The sequence below is a fragment of the Eubalaena glacialis genome, chromosome 8, assembly GCF_028564815.1.
Source record: "Eubalaena glacialis isolate mEubGla1 chromosome 8, mEubGla1.1.hap2.+ XY, whole genome shotgun sequence".
NCBI lineage: Eukaryota > Metazoa > Chordata > Mammalia > Artiodactyla > Balaenidae > Eubalaena > Eubalaena glacialis.
In genome coordinates this window covers 19297762-19314210 of record NC_083723.1, presented here as the reverse complement: position 1 = coordinate 19314210, position 16449 = coordinate 19297762, and the positions used below count along the sequence as shown (strand labels likewise).

Genomic DNA, 16449 nt, shown 5'->3' with positions numbered 1-16449 from the left:
TTTCATGTACTATAGTTTAGTCAGCCCTTTGAGTGGACATTTGAGTTGTTTCCAGTCTTGTGTAATTGCAAGTGGAAGTGAGATTGTTCAGTAAAAGGGTAAATGTATATATCAAATTTTGTCATATATTGCCAAATTCCCCTCCAGTAGCAACTGTCCAGGTTTGAATTCCCACCAGTCATGGAATGACTGTTTTCCCCAGCCTCACAGTAGAGTTTTTGATGGACTTGGATTTTTGCTGGTTTAACTGGGTGAGAAATGGTAATCTCAGTGTTTTATTGATACTTTTCATTTGTTTATTATGAGTGAGGTTTTTCCATTTTTTCTTTTTTATTGGAGTATAATTGCCTTACAATGTGTTAGTTTCTGCTGTACAGTAAAGTGAATCAGCTATATGTATACATATATCCCCTCCCTCTTGGACCTCCCTCCCACCGCACCCCCCCCATCCCACCCATCTAGGTCATCACAGAGCACCGAGCCGAGCTTCCTGTGCTTTATAGCAGGTTCCCACTGGCTATCTGTTTTACGCATGGTAATGTATATATGTCAATCCTAATCTCCCAGTTCATCCCACCCTCCCCTTCCCCCCCGCCGTGTCCACATGTCCGTTCTCTACGTTTGCGTCTCTATTCTTGCCCTGGAAGTAGGTTCATCTCTATCGTTTTTCTAGATTCCACATATATGCATTAATGTACGATATTTGTTTTTCTGACTTACTTTTCTCTCTATGACAGACTCTAGGTCCATCCACATCTCTACAAATGACCCAATTTCGTTCCTTTTTATGGCTAAGTAATATTCCATTGTATATATGTAACACATCTTTTTTATCCATTCATCTACTCTTAGACATTTAGGTTGTTTCCATATCCTAGCTATTGTAAATAGTGCTGCAGTGAATATTGGGGTTCATGTGTTCTTTTGAATTACGGTTTTCTCAGGGTATATGACCAGTAGTGGGATTGCTGGGTCATATGATAGTTCTATTTTTAGTTTTTTAAGGAACCTCCATACTGTTCTCCATAGTGGCTGTATCAATTTACATTCCCACCAACAGGGCAAGAGGGTTCCCTTTTCTCCACACCCTCTCCAGCATTTATTGTTTGTAGATTTTTTGATGATGGCCATTCTGACTGGTGAGAGGTGATACCTCATTGTAGTTTTGATTTGCATTTCTCCAATAATTAGTGATGTTGAGCATCTTTTCATGTGCCTCTTGGCCATCTGTATGTCTTCTTTGGAGAGATGTCTATTTAGGTCGTCCACCCATTTTTTGATTGGGTTGTTAGTTTTTTTTTTATATTAAGCTCCATGAGCTGTTTGTTTATTTTGGTGATTAATCCCCTGTTGGTTGCTTTGTTTGCAAATATTTTCTCCCATTCTGAGGGTTGTCTTTTTGGTTTGTTTATGGTTTCCTTTGCTGTGCAAAAGCTTTTAAGTTTCATTAGGTCCCATCTGTTTACTTTTGTTTTTATCTTCATTACTGTAGGAGGTGGGTCAAAAAAGATCATGCTGTGGTTTATGTCAAAGAGTGTTTTTCCTATGTTTTCCTCTAAAAGTTTTATAGTGTTCGGTCTTACATTTAGGTCTTTAATCCATTTTGAGTTTATTTTTGTGTATGGTGTTAGGGAGTGTTCTAATTTCATTCTTTTACATGTAGCTGTCCAGTTTTCCCAGCACCACTTATTGAAGAGGCTGTCTTGTCTCCATTGTATATTCTTGCTTCCTTTTTCATAGATTAGGTGACCATAGGTGCATGGGTTTATCTCTGGGCTTTCTATCCTGTTCCATTGATCTATATGTCTTGTTTTTGTGCTAGTACCATGCTGTCTTGATTACTGTAGCTTTGTAGTATAGTTTGAAGTCGGGGAGTCTGATTCCTCCAGCTCCGTTTTTCTTTCTCAAGATTGCTTTGGCTATTCGGGGTCTTTTGTGTTTCCATACAAATTGTAAAATTTTTTGTTCTAATTCTGTGAAGAATGCCGTTGGTAATTTGATAGGGATTGTATTGAAACTGTAGGTTGCTTTGGGTAGTATAGTCATTTTCACAATATTGATTGTTCCAATCCAAGAACACGGTATATTTCTCCCATCTGTTTGTGTCATCTTTGATTTCTTTCTTGAGTTTTTTATAGTTTTCTGAGTACAGGTCTTTTGCCTCCTTAGGTAGGTTTATTCCTAGGTATTTTATTCTTTTCGTTGCAGTAAATGGGATTGTTTCCTTAATTTCTCTTTCTGATCTTGCGTTGTTAGTGTATAGGAATGCAAGAGATTTCTGTGCATTAATTTTGTATCCTGCAACTTTACCAAATTCATTGATGAGCTCTAGTAGTTTTCTGATGGCATCTTTAGGATTTTCTGTGTATAGTATCATGTCATCTGCAAACAGTGACAGTTTTACTTCTTCTTTTCCAATTTGGATTCCTTTTCTTTTTCTTCTCTGATTGCTGTGGCTAGGACTTCCAAAACTATGTTGAATAAGAGTGGTGAGAGTGGACATCCTTGTATGAGTGAGGTTTTTCTTTGATTTTGTTTCACTTTATAATAGTTATTAGCCTTTTTCCAGATAGTTGTGTTTTTTTTTTAACATATTTAAATCTTTTCTTTTTAATCATGGGGTAAATATCTGATTTTCAGTAAGCGTTGCTTAAAAACTGACCATTAGGGAGGACGGTCACTTGAGTGATATCTGCTTATTGTTCTGTGATAACTAGAATTATCAGTGATGCTAGGATAGTTTTATGTCCTACTAGATATTAAGGCAAGTCTTATTACTGAGTAGTAGGTATTTCAGTCTAAAGCTCTTATTCTCCCATCTCAGCTCGCATCTAAGAACTATATCTAGTTATTTGACGTTTAGACTAATAAGTTTATTTATTTATTTATTTTAGCTGTGTTGGGTCTTCGTTTTTCGTGCGAGGGCTTTCTCTAGTTGCGGCAAGCGGGGGCCACTCTTCATCGCGGTGTGCGGGCCTCTCACTCTCGCGGCCCCTCCCGTTGCGGGGCACAGGCTCCAGACGCGCAGGCTCAGCAGTTGTGGCTCACGGGCCCAGTTGCTCCGCGGCATGTGGGATCCTCCCAGACCAGGGCTCGAACCCATGTCCCCTGCATTGGCAGGCAGACTCTCAACCACTGCGCCACCAGGGAAGCCCGACTAATAAGTTTAGACAGTGAAAACGCTTTGGGGGCAGAGAGAGGGGCAAGTAAACAGTTACTATGGATGATGTACTTCATGAGTGGAGGCTGGGGGAGGTTAATGAAATATTTTGCTTAATTGTTAAATGTTTAGTGTTTATTATTTCAAAATTGGAAATAATTTAGGCAAATAGTAATAATGCAATAATTACGCTAACATTTTCCCCCAGACTTTTTGCTTTTTTCAGTTTGGAAAAAAAAAGTACTAGTTTCCAAAGTAAAAAATGATTTTCTTAACACAACAGAGTCACTTAACTGGCATCTACTGCTAATTATGCTAGATCAAATCTAAACTGTAAGGCAAGTGATAGTACATATATTTTATACTGTTCATTTTTCAATAAGAACATTAGAGAAATTACAAAGGTTATCACATTTAAAACAGATCTGCTTTATATCTAAATTTATGAAAGTTTATAAATAATCATGTTAATATTTTAATATAGGAGTTTGGATAAAGAGAGGGCGGTGCTACTACAACGCCGGAAAAGGGAAAATATGTCAGGTGGGTGAAAAGGATCTATACTAAATTAACTTTAGTATGATTGAGAGAATAAGTGGCCTGCATGTTTTTTAGTCAGACGTAAACTCCTTGCTAATGAACGTTGATTGTATATATAATTTACAATCTCAAGTGTAGATTTTAAATACTCTTTTTTACAGATTTTATAGAACAATAATGTATTTATTTTAGGAAATACGGAAAATAAATAAAAATCTAAAATCATCCGTATTTTCTTGCACATAGGTAACCTATTGGTTTAAAGAAGTAAAATATGTTTGCTCTTTTGAAAGATGGTGATCCGTTAGTTGATCATGTGGAATAGTGTTTATTTCATTTTTAGGAACAGGATTTGAAGTTGTAACATATGCTAAACTTTCACTTTGGCTTATAAAACATGTTGCCACCAATACAACTGGTTTTGAATAACCATAGTTTATTGAACTGTTTGATGGACATTTGGGGTGTTTCCACTGTTTTTGTTATTACAAATAGTAACGTCATGAAACCCTCTTGGATAAGGGTTTTTTTGTACTTTTCCCATTTTATCTGTGGATAGATCCCTAGAAATGGGGTTGCTGGGTGAAGAGGATAAGTGTATATAGAATTCTGCTAGATATAGCTAAATTCCCCTTCATAGAGAATTTTGAATTTCCACTGGCTATGTTTGTAAGTGTCTGTTTCCCACAGTCACACCACCTGAGTGTGTTGTCAGATTTTGTATCCTTTCTAGTTTAACATATGAGAAATATATTTGCAGTTTGCATTTAAATGTGTCTTACTGAGTGAAGAAGTGAAAAAAAAAGTTTATTCTTCAGAAAGATGGGGGAATAATAGCTTGTCATGTGGAATGCTGTTTTATTGTTTGAAGGAGAAGTATTACTTGTGCAATAATTTTTATTTTGCCTTTGAAGATGGTGATACCAGTGCAACTGAGAGTGGTGATGAGGTTCCTGTGGAATTATATACTGCATTTCAGCATACCCCGACATCGATTACTTTAACTGCTTCAAGAGTTTCCAAGGTTAATGATAAAAGAAGGAAAAAAAGTGGGGAGAAAGAACAAAACATTTCAAAATGTAAAAAAGTAAGTTTTTCCTATTTTGAAGATGAGTAGATAGGAAGTGGTAGGAGTAATGGATAGTAGCTAGAGATGGTAGCAGGATCTAAGCTTAATCAAACTCATTTAAAATTTTTAATGTGTTTTAAAGATTGAAATGGAGTAGAGAAAAATGTTTGCAAACTGCTTTAAATCATCACTCTGATGAGACTAGTCATAGAAATGCAAAATCTAAAATAAGATTTAGTGAAGGTTGTTGTTTTAGAAAACAGAAATAACAGTTCTAAATTTTTAATAGCTTATAAACAGGTAGAGGAGCATATAATGATTGTGAATGGTTGTTTATAGCTGTTTGTCTCTGAATCATATTTAATCATTTTAATAAGGCTCCACATTTGTTGAATTTCTTACTATCTAGATTTTTCTCACTTAAATTTTTGTATTAAAATATCACCAGGATATGATGGCAGAAAACTATTTATAAGCCACTTTTTTATAAATTTGTTGTAATTGCTAATGAAGTTTTTTGTCATGTAAGGTAAAAGATACTTTCCATAATGACTATATATTTATTAAAGAGTGAAATTATACCTAGGTATAAAATCTTTTTTTTTTTTTTTGAGTAATTCTTCATGATATTATTTGGTTATTTAATAGGCAGCATGTACTTTTTTTTTTTTACATTTAATTAATTTTGGGGGCTGCATTGGGTCTTGGTTGCTGTGCGCAGGCTTTCTCTAGTTGCGGCGAGCGGGGGCTGCTCTTCATTGTGGTGCGCAGGCTTCTCACTGTGGTGGCTTCTCTTGTTGTGGAGCACGGGCTCTAGGTGCGCGGGCTCAGTAGTTGTGGCTTGTGGGCTCTAGAGCACAGGCTCAGTAGTTGTGGCGCACGGGCTTAGCTGCTCCGCGGCGTGTGGGATCTTCCCGGATCAGGGGTCAAACCGGTGTCCCCTGCATTGGCAGTCGGATTCTTAACCACTGTGCCACCAGGGAAGTCCGGCAGCATGTACTTTTAAATACATTTTTCATTTTCTAATTTCACCTCCCTGTTTAAAATAAGTCTTGATTCTGGCAGTCTTCAAATATGTGTCTCTCTCTAATTTTGCTATTCTTCTCCCTGTATTTTATTCAGTCTGGACAACTATTACCAAATTCTACCTCTGATTTCTGATATGTTATCTTTACTTAAGCTGTTCCCTTCGTTGTTTAGAATATTCTCTTCTCCATCTTTATCTTTTAAACTCCTACTCTACTTTGAGGCCCATCTAAAGCACTACTTTTTTCGATGAAATTTGCTATGATGATCTTTCTTTGCATTTCATCATGGCACTTGAACCTATTATTACAGCACTTAAGCACATTTTGCTTTATTTTATCATTATCTTCCTCATCTCAGATTGTAACTTATGCAGAGAAAGTGATTGTCTATTAAGTGCTTTTTACAATATAGGAAGTCATGTTTAGGTATTGACCTAATTTTTTCGTCTACTGCTTTCCAATTATGCCTTCTTTGTTTACTGTATAAAAGTTACTTGGAAACGTTATCCTTGTGTAGTTCTATTTTTAGGTCATCTAGATTTACAAATCTACTTTTTAAATAAAACATAGATTTTGCATTTTCTCTGGCTGGAATGACTTTTGGCTATTTAAAATGAATCAGTTCTGTCTTGGAGCACATCTTATTTGTTTCAGAATATTGTTGTATATTTAAAAAGAATTTTTTTCTCTCATGTTAAGTTAGTAATAGTTGATAAGGATTAGAAAAAGTAATCTAGGAACTGGGCATAAAAGATTTAGTTTGCTTTACTGTTAAGCTTTTACTATTATTTGGGGGCAATATGTAGTTAAAAATATATAGCAAAAGGATATATCTAAGTTTGCTTTTTATTCAGCCTGTTGTTATGGCTAACTGTTAAACATGTGAATGGAGTTAACAATAGACATTCTGGACAGATGTCATTTCAAAAATACTCATAAAACCCTATTAAGGTATTGTTGGTTGGTGTTTTAGCAATTCAGGGCTTTGGCATGAAGCGTTAACACTGTTAAAGACATGGATTGTGTATTGTGACCCATATATTAGGATTTTAAATTTTTAAAATTTTCCGATTTTACTTGAGAAGAATTTTTCAAACTTGATATTAATTTTTTCATAAAACTATGGTCAGCACATATTACTTACTTATGAATGTTCTATTTTTCTTTCAGTGTTTCCTCTGTAAACCAAACTTGCATCTTCTTTCATCATAGTTCAAATTCTTCTTTTGTTTCAGCAGCACAGCCATTATCCAGGTTTAAAAATCTTTAAGTCATCTTTAGTCTTTGACATTCAGATTTATTGTCAAAAGCACTATTGATTTTTCCTTGGGAATGTCTCTTCAATATATTGTTATTTTTCTTCCTTTTTGCTTCTATAAACCCAGTCTATGCCCTCATTACCTCTTGGCAGTACAGTAATATCTTCTTTAATTTCTCCAACTTTATCCTCTTTCTACTCTAGTCCATTCTGCATTTGGTTCTGACATTTTCTGTAAATATCGTTTTTATATCCCTTCTCTGCTCAGAGGTGTTTCATGGATTCCTCCATCATAGTGAAGAACATACGGTATTTAAGTCACAATCTTAAAATGCGACTTTTTAAATAAGACTTTCATGACCTACTTTTACATTTTTTTTTAGCCAGTCTTACGTCGTAAGTATTTTCAGTAGGTAACAAGCGCGGTATATTAGTTTTTCTTTGAATGCGACATATTTCTTCCTATTGCGTGCCTTCTTTCATATTTCTTTAGTACCAGAATTGTATTTCTTTCAGTTGTCCATCTGTCTGAACATATCTATTCTCCGTAGTCCTGGCTCTTTTTCTGTGTTTTACGTGAAGGTTCTTTGCTGCTGCTGCTGCTTCTCCTTCTCCTCCTCCTCCTCCTCTTTTTAATAAAACTTGCTGTCTTCCAACGTATAGTCTGCACACAAATTTGGAACTTAAATAAATTAGGAACTATATTGCTTACTCTAGGTTTAGTGTTCGTAAGTCTCTCGAAATAGAGTTTACACTTTGGGGAGTGGAGTGGTGAAGTAAGTCTTAAATAACACTTTAGGACTTGGCAGATTAGAGAGCTCCCATTCAATATTTAGTGAGTAAGTACAGTTCTTTTCACCACAGTGCTTATAATTTGAGTCCCTACTAGTAAGTGCTCAAATATTACTCGCTAGTTGACTTAGAAATTAAAGTAATAACAAAATTATTTTAACCCACCCCAAAACTTGGCTCATGACTTAAAACTACTGCAGTAGTTTTAATACCTTCCAACTTTTATCAAATATTTTTCCATGATTGTAATATTGAGCACACAGATAATTTAGAAATTTTCTTAGCATTGTATCTTATACATATTTTCATGTTATTACATAGTCTGTATTTATTTTTAATAGTAGTATAGTGTTCTAGTAGATGACTTTACTTCAACATTCCCCTAGTTCTGGCTATATTGGTTATTACCATATTTTGTGTTATTTATGCGACTTCAATAAAAAGCTTGAGTGAACTCATTTTTAAATACTAATTATATCCAGTTTTTAAGAAACTAACTCAGAATTCCATGTTATTTCAGGCCTTTCGTGAAGGATCTAGGAAATCATCAAGAGTTAAGGTAAACACATTAAATTTAAGCCCTTATTATCAGTTGTCAAATATCTAGGAATTTACTAAGTGGTTGCTTGTTCATAATAAAGTAAATTATGCTGTCTTCATTCTGTGTCATTTTATTACTTATTATCTTTACCAGAAGTGGGACCATAGAGAATTATAATTGGGTTAATATACTACTCTTGGAGTTTATTAGCACTGTTAAAACATTAAACAAAAGGAGATATATAAGTAATTTCTAATAGTAAAATTTCTAATACGAAAATTAAAAATTTTGATTTATCATTGTATTCCGTGTCTCCAGTACCACTAGTATTCTAGACATAGAAATGGGAAATAATATTTGGAATTTGAAATTTTGCTCTTTTGCAGAGTTGGAATTCTAGTGATTTAGTCGTCAGTAGTTATAAAATATTATAAAATCACCATAGATTCACCGTGTAAGTACGGATGAGTCACTTGTGCCTTGAATTAATTAGAATACATCCTCAATGTTGTAGATGCCAAGATTGCTGAGAGAAGCAAGCCCCCCCAGCTCTGCCTCCCCTTAAAAGATAGGTTTCTGTTGGATCACGGAGGTCAACTATACAGTGTTACTCTAACTTTCTAGGTTAGGTAGTAAAGGAGAATGAGTATCTCAAGTTGCCAGATATTAAAATAGGATGTGGGAAGCGTGTTAGAAGACATCTGTTGTCCCCATAGTATAAAGTGTAATAATTATTAATTATTCCACATTCCTGGAAAACAGATCATTAAGCAGCTGTCCAATGATTATTCTTGCATAATTTTGGAACTCTTTCTTAAGAATGTTAATACATGGTGTCACTCAGCATACTGCAAGTCCAAAGTCTTATAAAATGTTCTGTGTATGTTAAAGTTGGGGGTTTTATATTTACTATGTTAAACTTGTATTTATGGGATTTTCTCTGACACCAGAATGAAGAGGTCTGGAAAAAGGTTTTTTATTAAGCTGTTGGAACTATTGATACTCCAGTGGTTTTCCTTTTTTCCCATTTTATCTAATCTGAATAGCAGGCTTAATGAGGAAGGAGCATCTTTTACTTAACTGAAATATTTTCATTTATTACGTAAAGAAGTGACTAAGGAATTAAAATTTGAAAAATGCTTTGTTCATCTTTGAAAATTTTTTCTTTATCTTGAATATGTCTTTAAGATCATTACATTTCTAATAAGTAATTCTGTCATATTAAAAAGGCTCAAGAGATACAGAAGAGCTGTATTGAAGTGAAACCAAGTTAGTAGAGGATTTTTTTGTGGGGGGGGGGAAGGAGAGCAAAAAAGAAAGAAAAACTGAGTAGATTTCTTTAATAAAGCTGATGAAAACCTTAATATGTAGTGTCATATAGGAGAAAGACAAATACTGTATATTATCACTTATATGTGGAATCTAAACAATAAAACAAATGAATAAATAGAATAGAAACAGACTCACAGATACAGAGAACAAACTAGTAGTTACCAGTGGGGGAAGAGGGGACAAGGGCAAGATGGAGTTAGGGGATTAAGAGGTAGAAACTACTATGTATAGAATAAATAAGCTACAAGGATAGTAATAATAAGCAAAGGGAATGTAGCCAATATTTTATAATCACTTTAAATGAAGTATGATCAATAAAAAATTTTGAATCACTATGTTGTACACCTGAAACTAATATAATATTGTAAATCAATTATACCTCAGTATATAAATAAATAAATAAGGGGTAGTAAAAAAAGTGATTGTAAACTTTTGTGTCTGTATATAGTATTTGAAAAACATTTTTGTATTATATAAGCCATATTCACTATAGAAAATTCTGAAAAATAAAAAAAGAATAAAAATAAATAAAGGCCAAAAAATGTGTGATGTTTCATATTTGTATAAAAATCTGTTCTTTATCAAGTGGTCATTATAATGTAGAATATATAATTCCATAAAAGATCAATTGGTAAAAGAAACCTACCCCTATCAAATAGTTGAGCAACTTACTATAGTTTGTTTCATTATAGAAAAGAATACTTTTTGTAATAAAGATTAGTTACTTATGTGGAAGGTGGACTGATGGTAAATTTTAGTAAGTGTTACCATACACACGTACATGTCTAACAGCATATATAAGAATTTTCATGAAATCTATATGTGATTTTAAAATTTCACAGTTATGGTAGGTTGTACACATCATAGAAATAATCTATCTTCTCATAAAGGTGTTCCGTTCTGTAGAAAAATTGATGAACAGCATTTGCAAACAACTAAATTGAAACTTCTTGTGTTAAATCCATTATAAATTTGAATTATGCTATCGATAAGATATATGTTTTTGTTATCTGCATTAATTGATTTTCGTCCTAAGACTGCAGATAATTAATTCAGGGAGTCCAGGCTTTAATAAACTTTTTAACTGTGTGGTAATTATGCCTTTCTATAAATTGCATTCCAATGAGAAACGGATTCCCTTTTTATTTCCTAAAACCTATTGAGAGGTGGTAACTTTTCACTGCTTGGCATTTAGCATTCTTTTTCTTTTTTTTTTTTTAATTTTTATTAGAGTATTGTTGATTTACAATGTTGTGTTAGTTTCTGCTATACAGCAAAGTGAATCAGTTATACATATACATATATCCACTCTTTTTTAGATTCTTTTCCCATTTAAGTCATTACAGAGTACTGAGTAGAGTTCCCTGTGCTATACAGCAGGTCCTTATTAGTTATCTATTTTATATATAGTAGTGTGTATATGTCAATCCCAATGTCCCAATTTATCCCTCCCCCCTTTCCCCCTTGGTAACCAAACCATAAGTTTGTTTTCTGCATCTGTGACTCTATTTCTGTTTTGTAAATTAGTTCATTTGTACCATTGTTTTAGATTCCACATAACAAGCAATCTCATATGACATTTGTCTTTCTCTCTTTGACTTACTTCACTCAGTCTGACAATCTCTAGATCCATCCATGTTGCTGCAAATGGCATTATTTTGTTCTTTCTATGGCTGAGTAATATTCCATTGTATGTATGTACCACATCTTCTTTATCCGTTCATCCATCGATGGACATTTAGGTTGTCCATGTCCTGGCTATTGTATATAGTGTGCTGCAGTGAACAATGGGGTGCATGTATCTTTTCGAATTATGGTTTTCTGAGGACGTATGCCCAGGAGTAGGATTGCTGGATCATGTGGTAGCTCTATTTTCAGGTTTTGTTTTGTTTGTTTTTTTTTAAATTATTTATTTATTTATTTTTGGCTGTGTTGGGTCTTCGTTTCTGTGCGAGGGCTTTCTTTAGTTGCGGCGAGCGGGGGCCACTCTTCATCGCAGTGCGCGGGCCTCTCACTATCGCGGCCTCTCTTGTTGCGGAGCACAGGCTCCAGACGCGCAGGCTCAGCAGTTGTGGCTCACGGGCCTAGTTGCTCCGCGGCATGTGGGATCCTCCCAGACCAGGGCTCGAACCCGTGTCCCCTGCATTGGCAGGCAGATTCTCAACCACTGCGCCAAGGAAGCCCCCTATTTTCAGTTTTTTAAGGAACCTCCATACTGTCCTCCATAGTGGCTGTACCAATTTACATTCCCACCAACAGTATAGGAGGATTCCCTTTTCTCCACACCCTCTCCAGCATTTATTGTTTGTAGATTTTTTGATGATGGCCACTCTGACCAGTGTGAGGTGATGCCTCATTGTAGTTTTGATTTGCATTTCTCTAATAATTACTGATGTTGAGCATCTTTTCATGCACTTTTTGGCCATCTGTATGTCTTCTTTGGAGAAATGTCTGTTTAGATCTTCTGCCCATTTTTTGATTGGGTTGTTTGTTTTTTTGATATTGAGCTGCATGAGCTGTTTGTATACTTTGGAGGTTAATCCCTTGTTGGTCACTTTGTTTGCAAATATTTTCTCCCATTCTGTAGGTTGTCTTTTCGTTTTGTTCATGGTTTCCTTTGGTGTGCAAAAGTTTTTAAGTTTAATTAGGTCCCATTTGTTTATTTTTGTTTTTATTTTCATTAGTCTAAGAGATGGACCAAAAAACATCTTGCTGCATTTTGGCATTTAGCAGTCTTATCTTACAGATTTTAATAGGGGGTATGAGGAGGGAGCAAGCACTTAAGCTTAAGGTCTTTATTTTGTGAGACATTTTATTCTCATGTTGAATTTATCATGTGGACAGTTGATTATAGATCTTGGAATTATACAAAATTAAGATATCAAAGTATATTTTTATTATAAAACATGTTAAAAGTTGAAGTATTATATCAGAAAATAAGTTTATACTTAATATGCAGTATGTATAGTTTACATAATAATTGCAAATTTATTCTGGTTAAATAGAACTGTGAGTACAGAGTAGATACTGGCAGTCTCAAAAAAATTATTATACGCTATCTTTTTTTAACCGTTAGCTGACAGTGACTCCAAAGTTTTGGGTATTTTCAGTTTTATTGAAAGCCCCCATTTGGCTACAGTAGTGAAGCTTAAATTTCTGCTATTCAACTTAACTCTGCTTCCTTCAGTTTTCCAACTCGTGTGTCTGGCCTCAGTATAAAAATGTATTAAGCTGCTCACTTATGGTCTTTTTTTTTTTTTTTCCCTAGTAGGACCAACTTAGAAAGCCTATCATTATTTCTGGTTTATATTATATTCTTTTATATAGATTGTCATATTTTGTGTGTGTGTGTGTGTGTGTATGTGTAAATACTTAAAATCCAGATATTAATGCTTAGTTTGCTATGATTTTAGGGCTCAGCTCCAGAGATTGATCCTTCATCTGATGGTTCAAATTTTGGATGGGAGACAAAAATCAAAGCATGGATGGATCGATATGAAGAGGCAAATAATAACCAATATAGTGAGGGTGTTCAGAGGGAGGCACAAAGAATAGCTCTGAGACTGGGCAACGGAAATGACAAAAAAGAGATAAATAAATCAGATTTGAATACCAATAATTTGATCTTCAAACCTCCTGTAGAGGTAAATATATCATTTGCCAAGAGATGATAAAACAAAAACCTTTTTCTACTGTATATCTTAAGTACTTAGACTGAAAGCAGTCTGGTTTTAGTTAATCTCAACTTTTCTCTGATTGTAGAGCCATATACAAAAAAATAAGAAAATTCTGAAATCTGCAAAAGATTTGCCTCCTGATGCACTTATCATTGAATACAGAGGGAAGTTTATGTTAAGAGAACAGTTTGAAGCAAATGGATATTTCTTTAAGAGGTATATTCATTTATTTCTCCATGTTAGTTTTCTGTAGTTAAGTATTGAATTTTTGGCTATTTTAAGCACAAAGCTATTGTTTATGTGTATTTTGTTTTCTAAGGGATTATTTTAATATTTAAAACTGTAGATGCAGATATATTCCTTAGTCTCTTTTTTTTTAATTAATTTATTTTTGGCTGTGTTGGGTCTTCATTGCTATGTGTGGGTTTTCTCTAGTTGTGGCAAGCGGGGGCTACTCTTTGTTGCTATGTGCGGGCGTCTCATTGCGGTGGCTTCTCTTGTTGCGGAGCACGGGCTCTAGGCATGCGGGCTTCAGTAGTTGTGGCTCGTGGGCTCAGTAGTTGTGGCTCATGGGCTCTAGAGCACAGGCTCAGTTGTGGCACATGGGCTTAGTTGTTCCGCGGCATGTGGGATCTTCCTGGACCAGGGATCAAACCCGTGTCCCCTGCATTAGCAGGCAGCTTCTTAACCACTGCGCCACCAGGGAAGTCCCTATTCCTTAGTCTCTTACCCATCCCTATCTTGCTGACACTCCTAAAACAATCTACTTCAAAGATAAACTGTAGCAGTATAGGTGGACATTAATGAAAAACTCTGATTACCTGAGATTATAAGGAACCCTTTCCATCTAGGACCTTTCCTAATTCCTTATAATTGCTAGAACCTGCAAAGACCACTGGTGACCACGTCCATCTTTTATCAGAGGATGTTAGATTTGGTCTTACATTATTGTCACCACTTTCAACTCCGACTTTCTTGGTACTGGAAGGACTTTGGAGCCCTCTTCTATCGTTTGTGATTTTCGGGGTGGGAATTGATGTGATCTTGTGATAGCCATCGCTTCCCTGAGGTCTAGAAATATGTTTGCATCTCTAGGGAAGTAACATTCTCAGCCTATATACTATAATTATTTAAAATATTTCGTATTGTTTATAACTGAGTTACTTAAGTTATGAAAGATACACAAGAATCTTTCCCTTTCGTTTAGCAGATTTGATCTGAAACAGTGCTATAAATCAAACACGTAAATGCACTGATAGGAACTTTAATGGCATCTCATTATGAATCCTTATGTAAAGGCAGTAGTCACTCCCTTTTTATCATTCTTTGTAAATTTGAATTCCCACCTGAATTAATTACCTTTGGTTTAGGTAGGGTTATAGGAGCAGGTAAAAATCTTATTAGCATGAATTAGCCTAGTGGTTAAGAATGGGTTCTGGTATCAGACTGCGTATATTCAAATCTTGGCCTCCCTACTTAATATGAGTCTTACAGAAATTTCTTAAATTCAAAATGTTAATAGTTTCTAATGCATTTCTTTTTTTGTAGACCATACCCTTTTGTTTTATTCTATTCTAAATTTCATGGTCTAGAAATGTGTGTTGATGCAAGGACTTTTGGGAATGAAGCTCGGTTCATTAGGCGTTCTTGTACACCAAATGCAGAGGTAAGCTTATAGAAATCCTTTGGGGAGGCAGGGGTAGGGAGTGTGTGGAATCTGAGTATTAAATTAAGCACGAAAAAGTCTGGTGGCCTAAAACAGACCACCAGTTTTTAGTTGTTGATGCATTTTATACTGCCCAACATCTTTCCATTACGAAAATTTAGGTGATAACTGGCTGTGAGGTCTCAAGTTACTTTGAGCGTTGAAGAAATTGTGATGTTACTTGTAAGAGAAAATACTGGACTTCTCTGTTTATTCTGGAAGCTCTGTTTATGAGTCAAATATATGCTCTGATTTGATCAAGGTAGATGACAAAGCTGAAAAACTAAAGTAGATTTTATATGTGCTAGTATAAAATTTTTTATAAAATTATGTTTTAGAAGTGGTGTATAAAATAATATTTCTGGTTTTGTTTTTCACATACCAGAATAAATGTTTTCTAGTTATATAATGTTACAGTTAAGAGTGTAGGTTTTGAAGCAAGACTTACAGATTCATGTCTTCTTTTCGACTTACTAGCTTTGTAACCTTGTCTGTGCTTCAGTTTTATCTGTAAAAAGATGTTATGTGGACTAAAGGAGTTAATACATGTAGAGTACCTAGAACAGTGTATTATCACAGAAAAGTATAGTGTTAAACTATACTTTAACTGTATACTTATAAACTGTACCATTAATGCGTTTCATTAAATCAAAGATGCCATCACTTGTAAAACCCCCAATTTCACAGATTTTAAAAGGGGAAAAAATATGCACCATAGAATTGATGAAATAGAGTTATTTTCTTTTTGATGCTCCTAGAGCCTGCATCAAACTTGCATTGATGTGTACCTCCTTCCCAGTCGATAACCACTGATTTAGGTACAAGTCTTGTAATTAATGGCATATTTTCCATGTTGTATTTGTGAATTACTTTGAAAAGAATAGTTTTCAAAATTGCAAGATGAGATGCTTCTAAAGGTAGAAAATAATTTATAGAGATATATAACTATTTATGGAAATATAAAATTATTCTTTTAACTAACAGGTGAGGCATGAAATTGAGGATGGAACCATACATCTTTACATTTATTCTATACAAAGTATTCCAAAGGGAACTGAAATTACTATTGCCTTTGATTTTGACTATGGGAATTGGTAAGTTCAAGTCTGTAAATATGATACCTGTTGTTTTGAAATAATTCCTTAGTGTCCTTATAAAAATGTAGGTATTGTCATTACTTCTTTAGCTTTTTATTTTTATTTACCACTAGGCAATTAAAAATACTTGGAAACAGGCATTCTGATATCAGCTTCCATTACAGCATGGTTGCTTTGCTCTTCCAAACTTTTCTTATTATTGTAATGTAATGCTCATAGTATAATAATTAGTAATCCTAATTGAGCAATA

General features: G+C 34.6%; 1 protein-coding gene across 5 annotated transcripts in view; it reads left to right on the top strand.

The window, feature by feature from the left end:
• The window catches only part of KMT2E (lysine methyltransferase 2E (inactive)), a 96684-nt gene that overhangs the window by 54684 nt on the left and 25551 nt on the right, over positions 1-16449 (top strand). For all 5 annotated transcript variants that reach the window (XM_061198456.1, XM_061198453.1, XM_061198454.1 and 2 more), the window contains 7 exons: positions 3645-3703; positions 4615-4787; positions 8368-8406; positions 13134-13364; positions 13483-13613; positions 14946-15063; positions 16087-16196. In XM_061198456.1, the coding sequence (XP_061054439.1) occupies positions 3645-3703; positions 4615-4787; positions 8368-8406; positions 13134-13364; positions 13483-13613; positions 14946-15063; positions 16087-16196 (861 nt within the window). The remainder of the gene's footprint in view (positions 1-3644; positions 3704-4614; positions 4788-8367; positions 8407-13133; positions 13365-13482; positions 13614-14945; positions 15064-16086; positions 16197-16449) is intronic.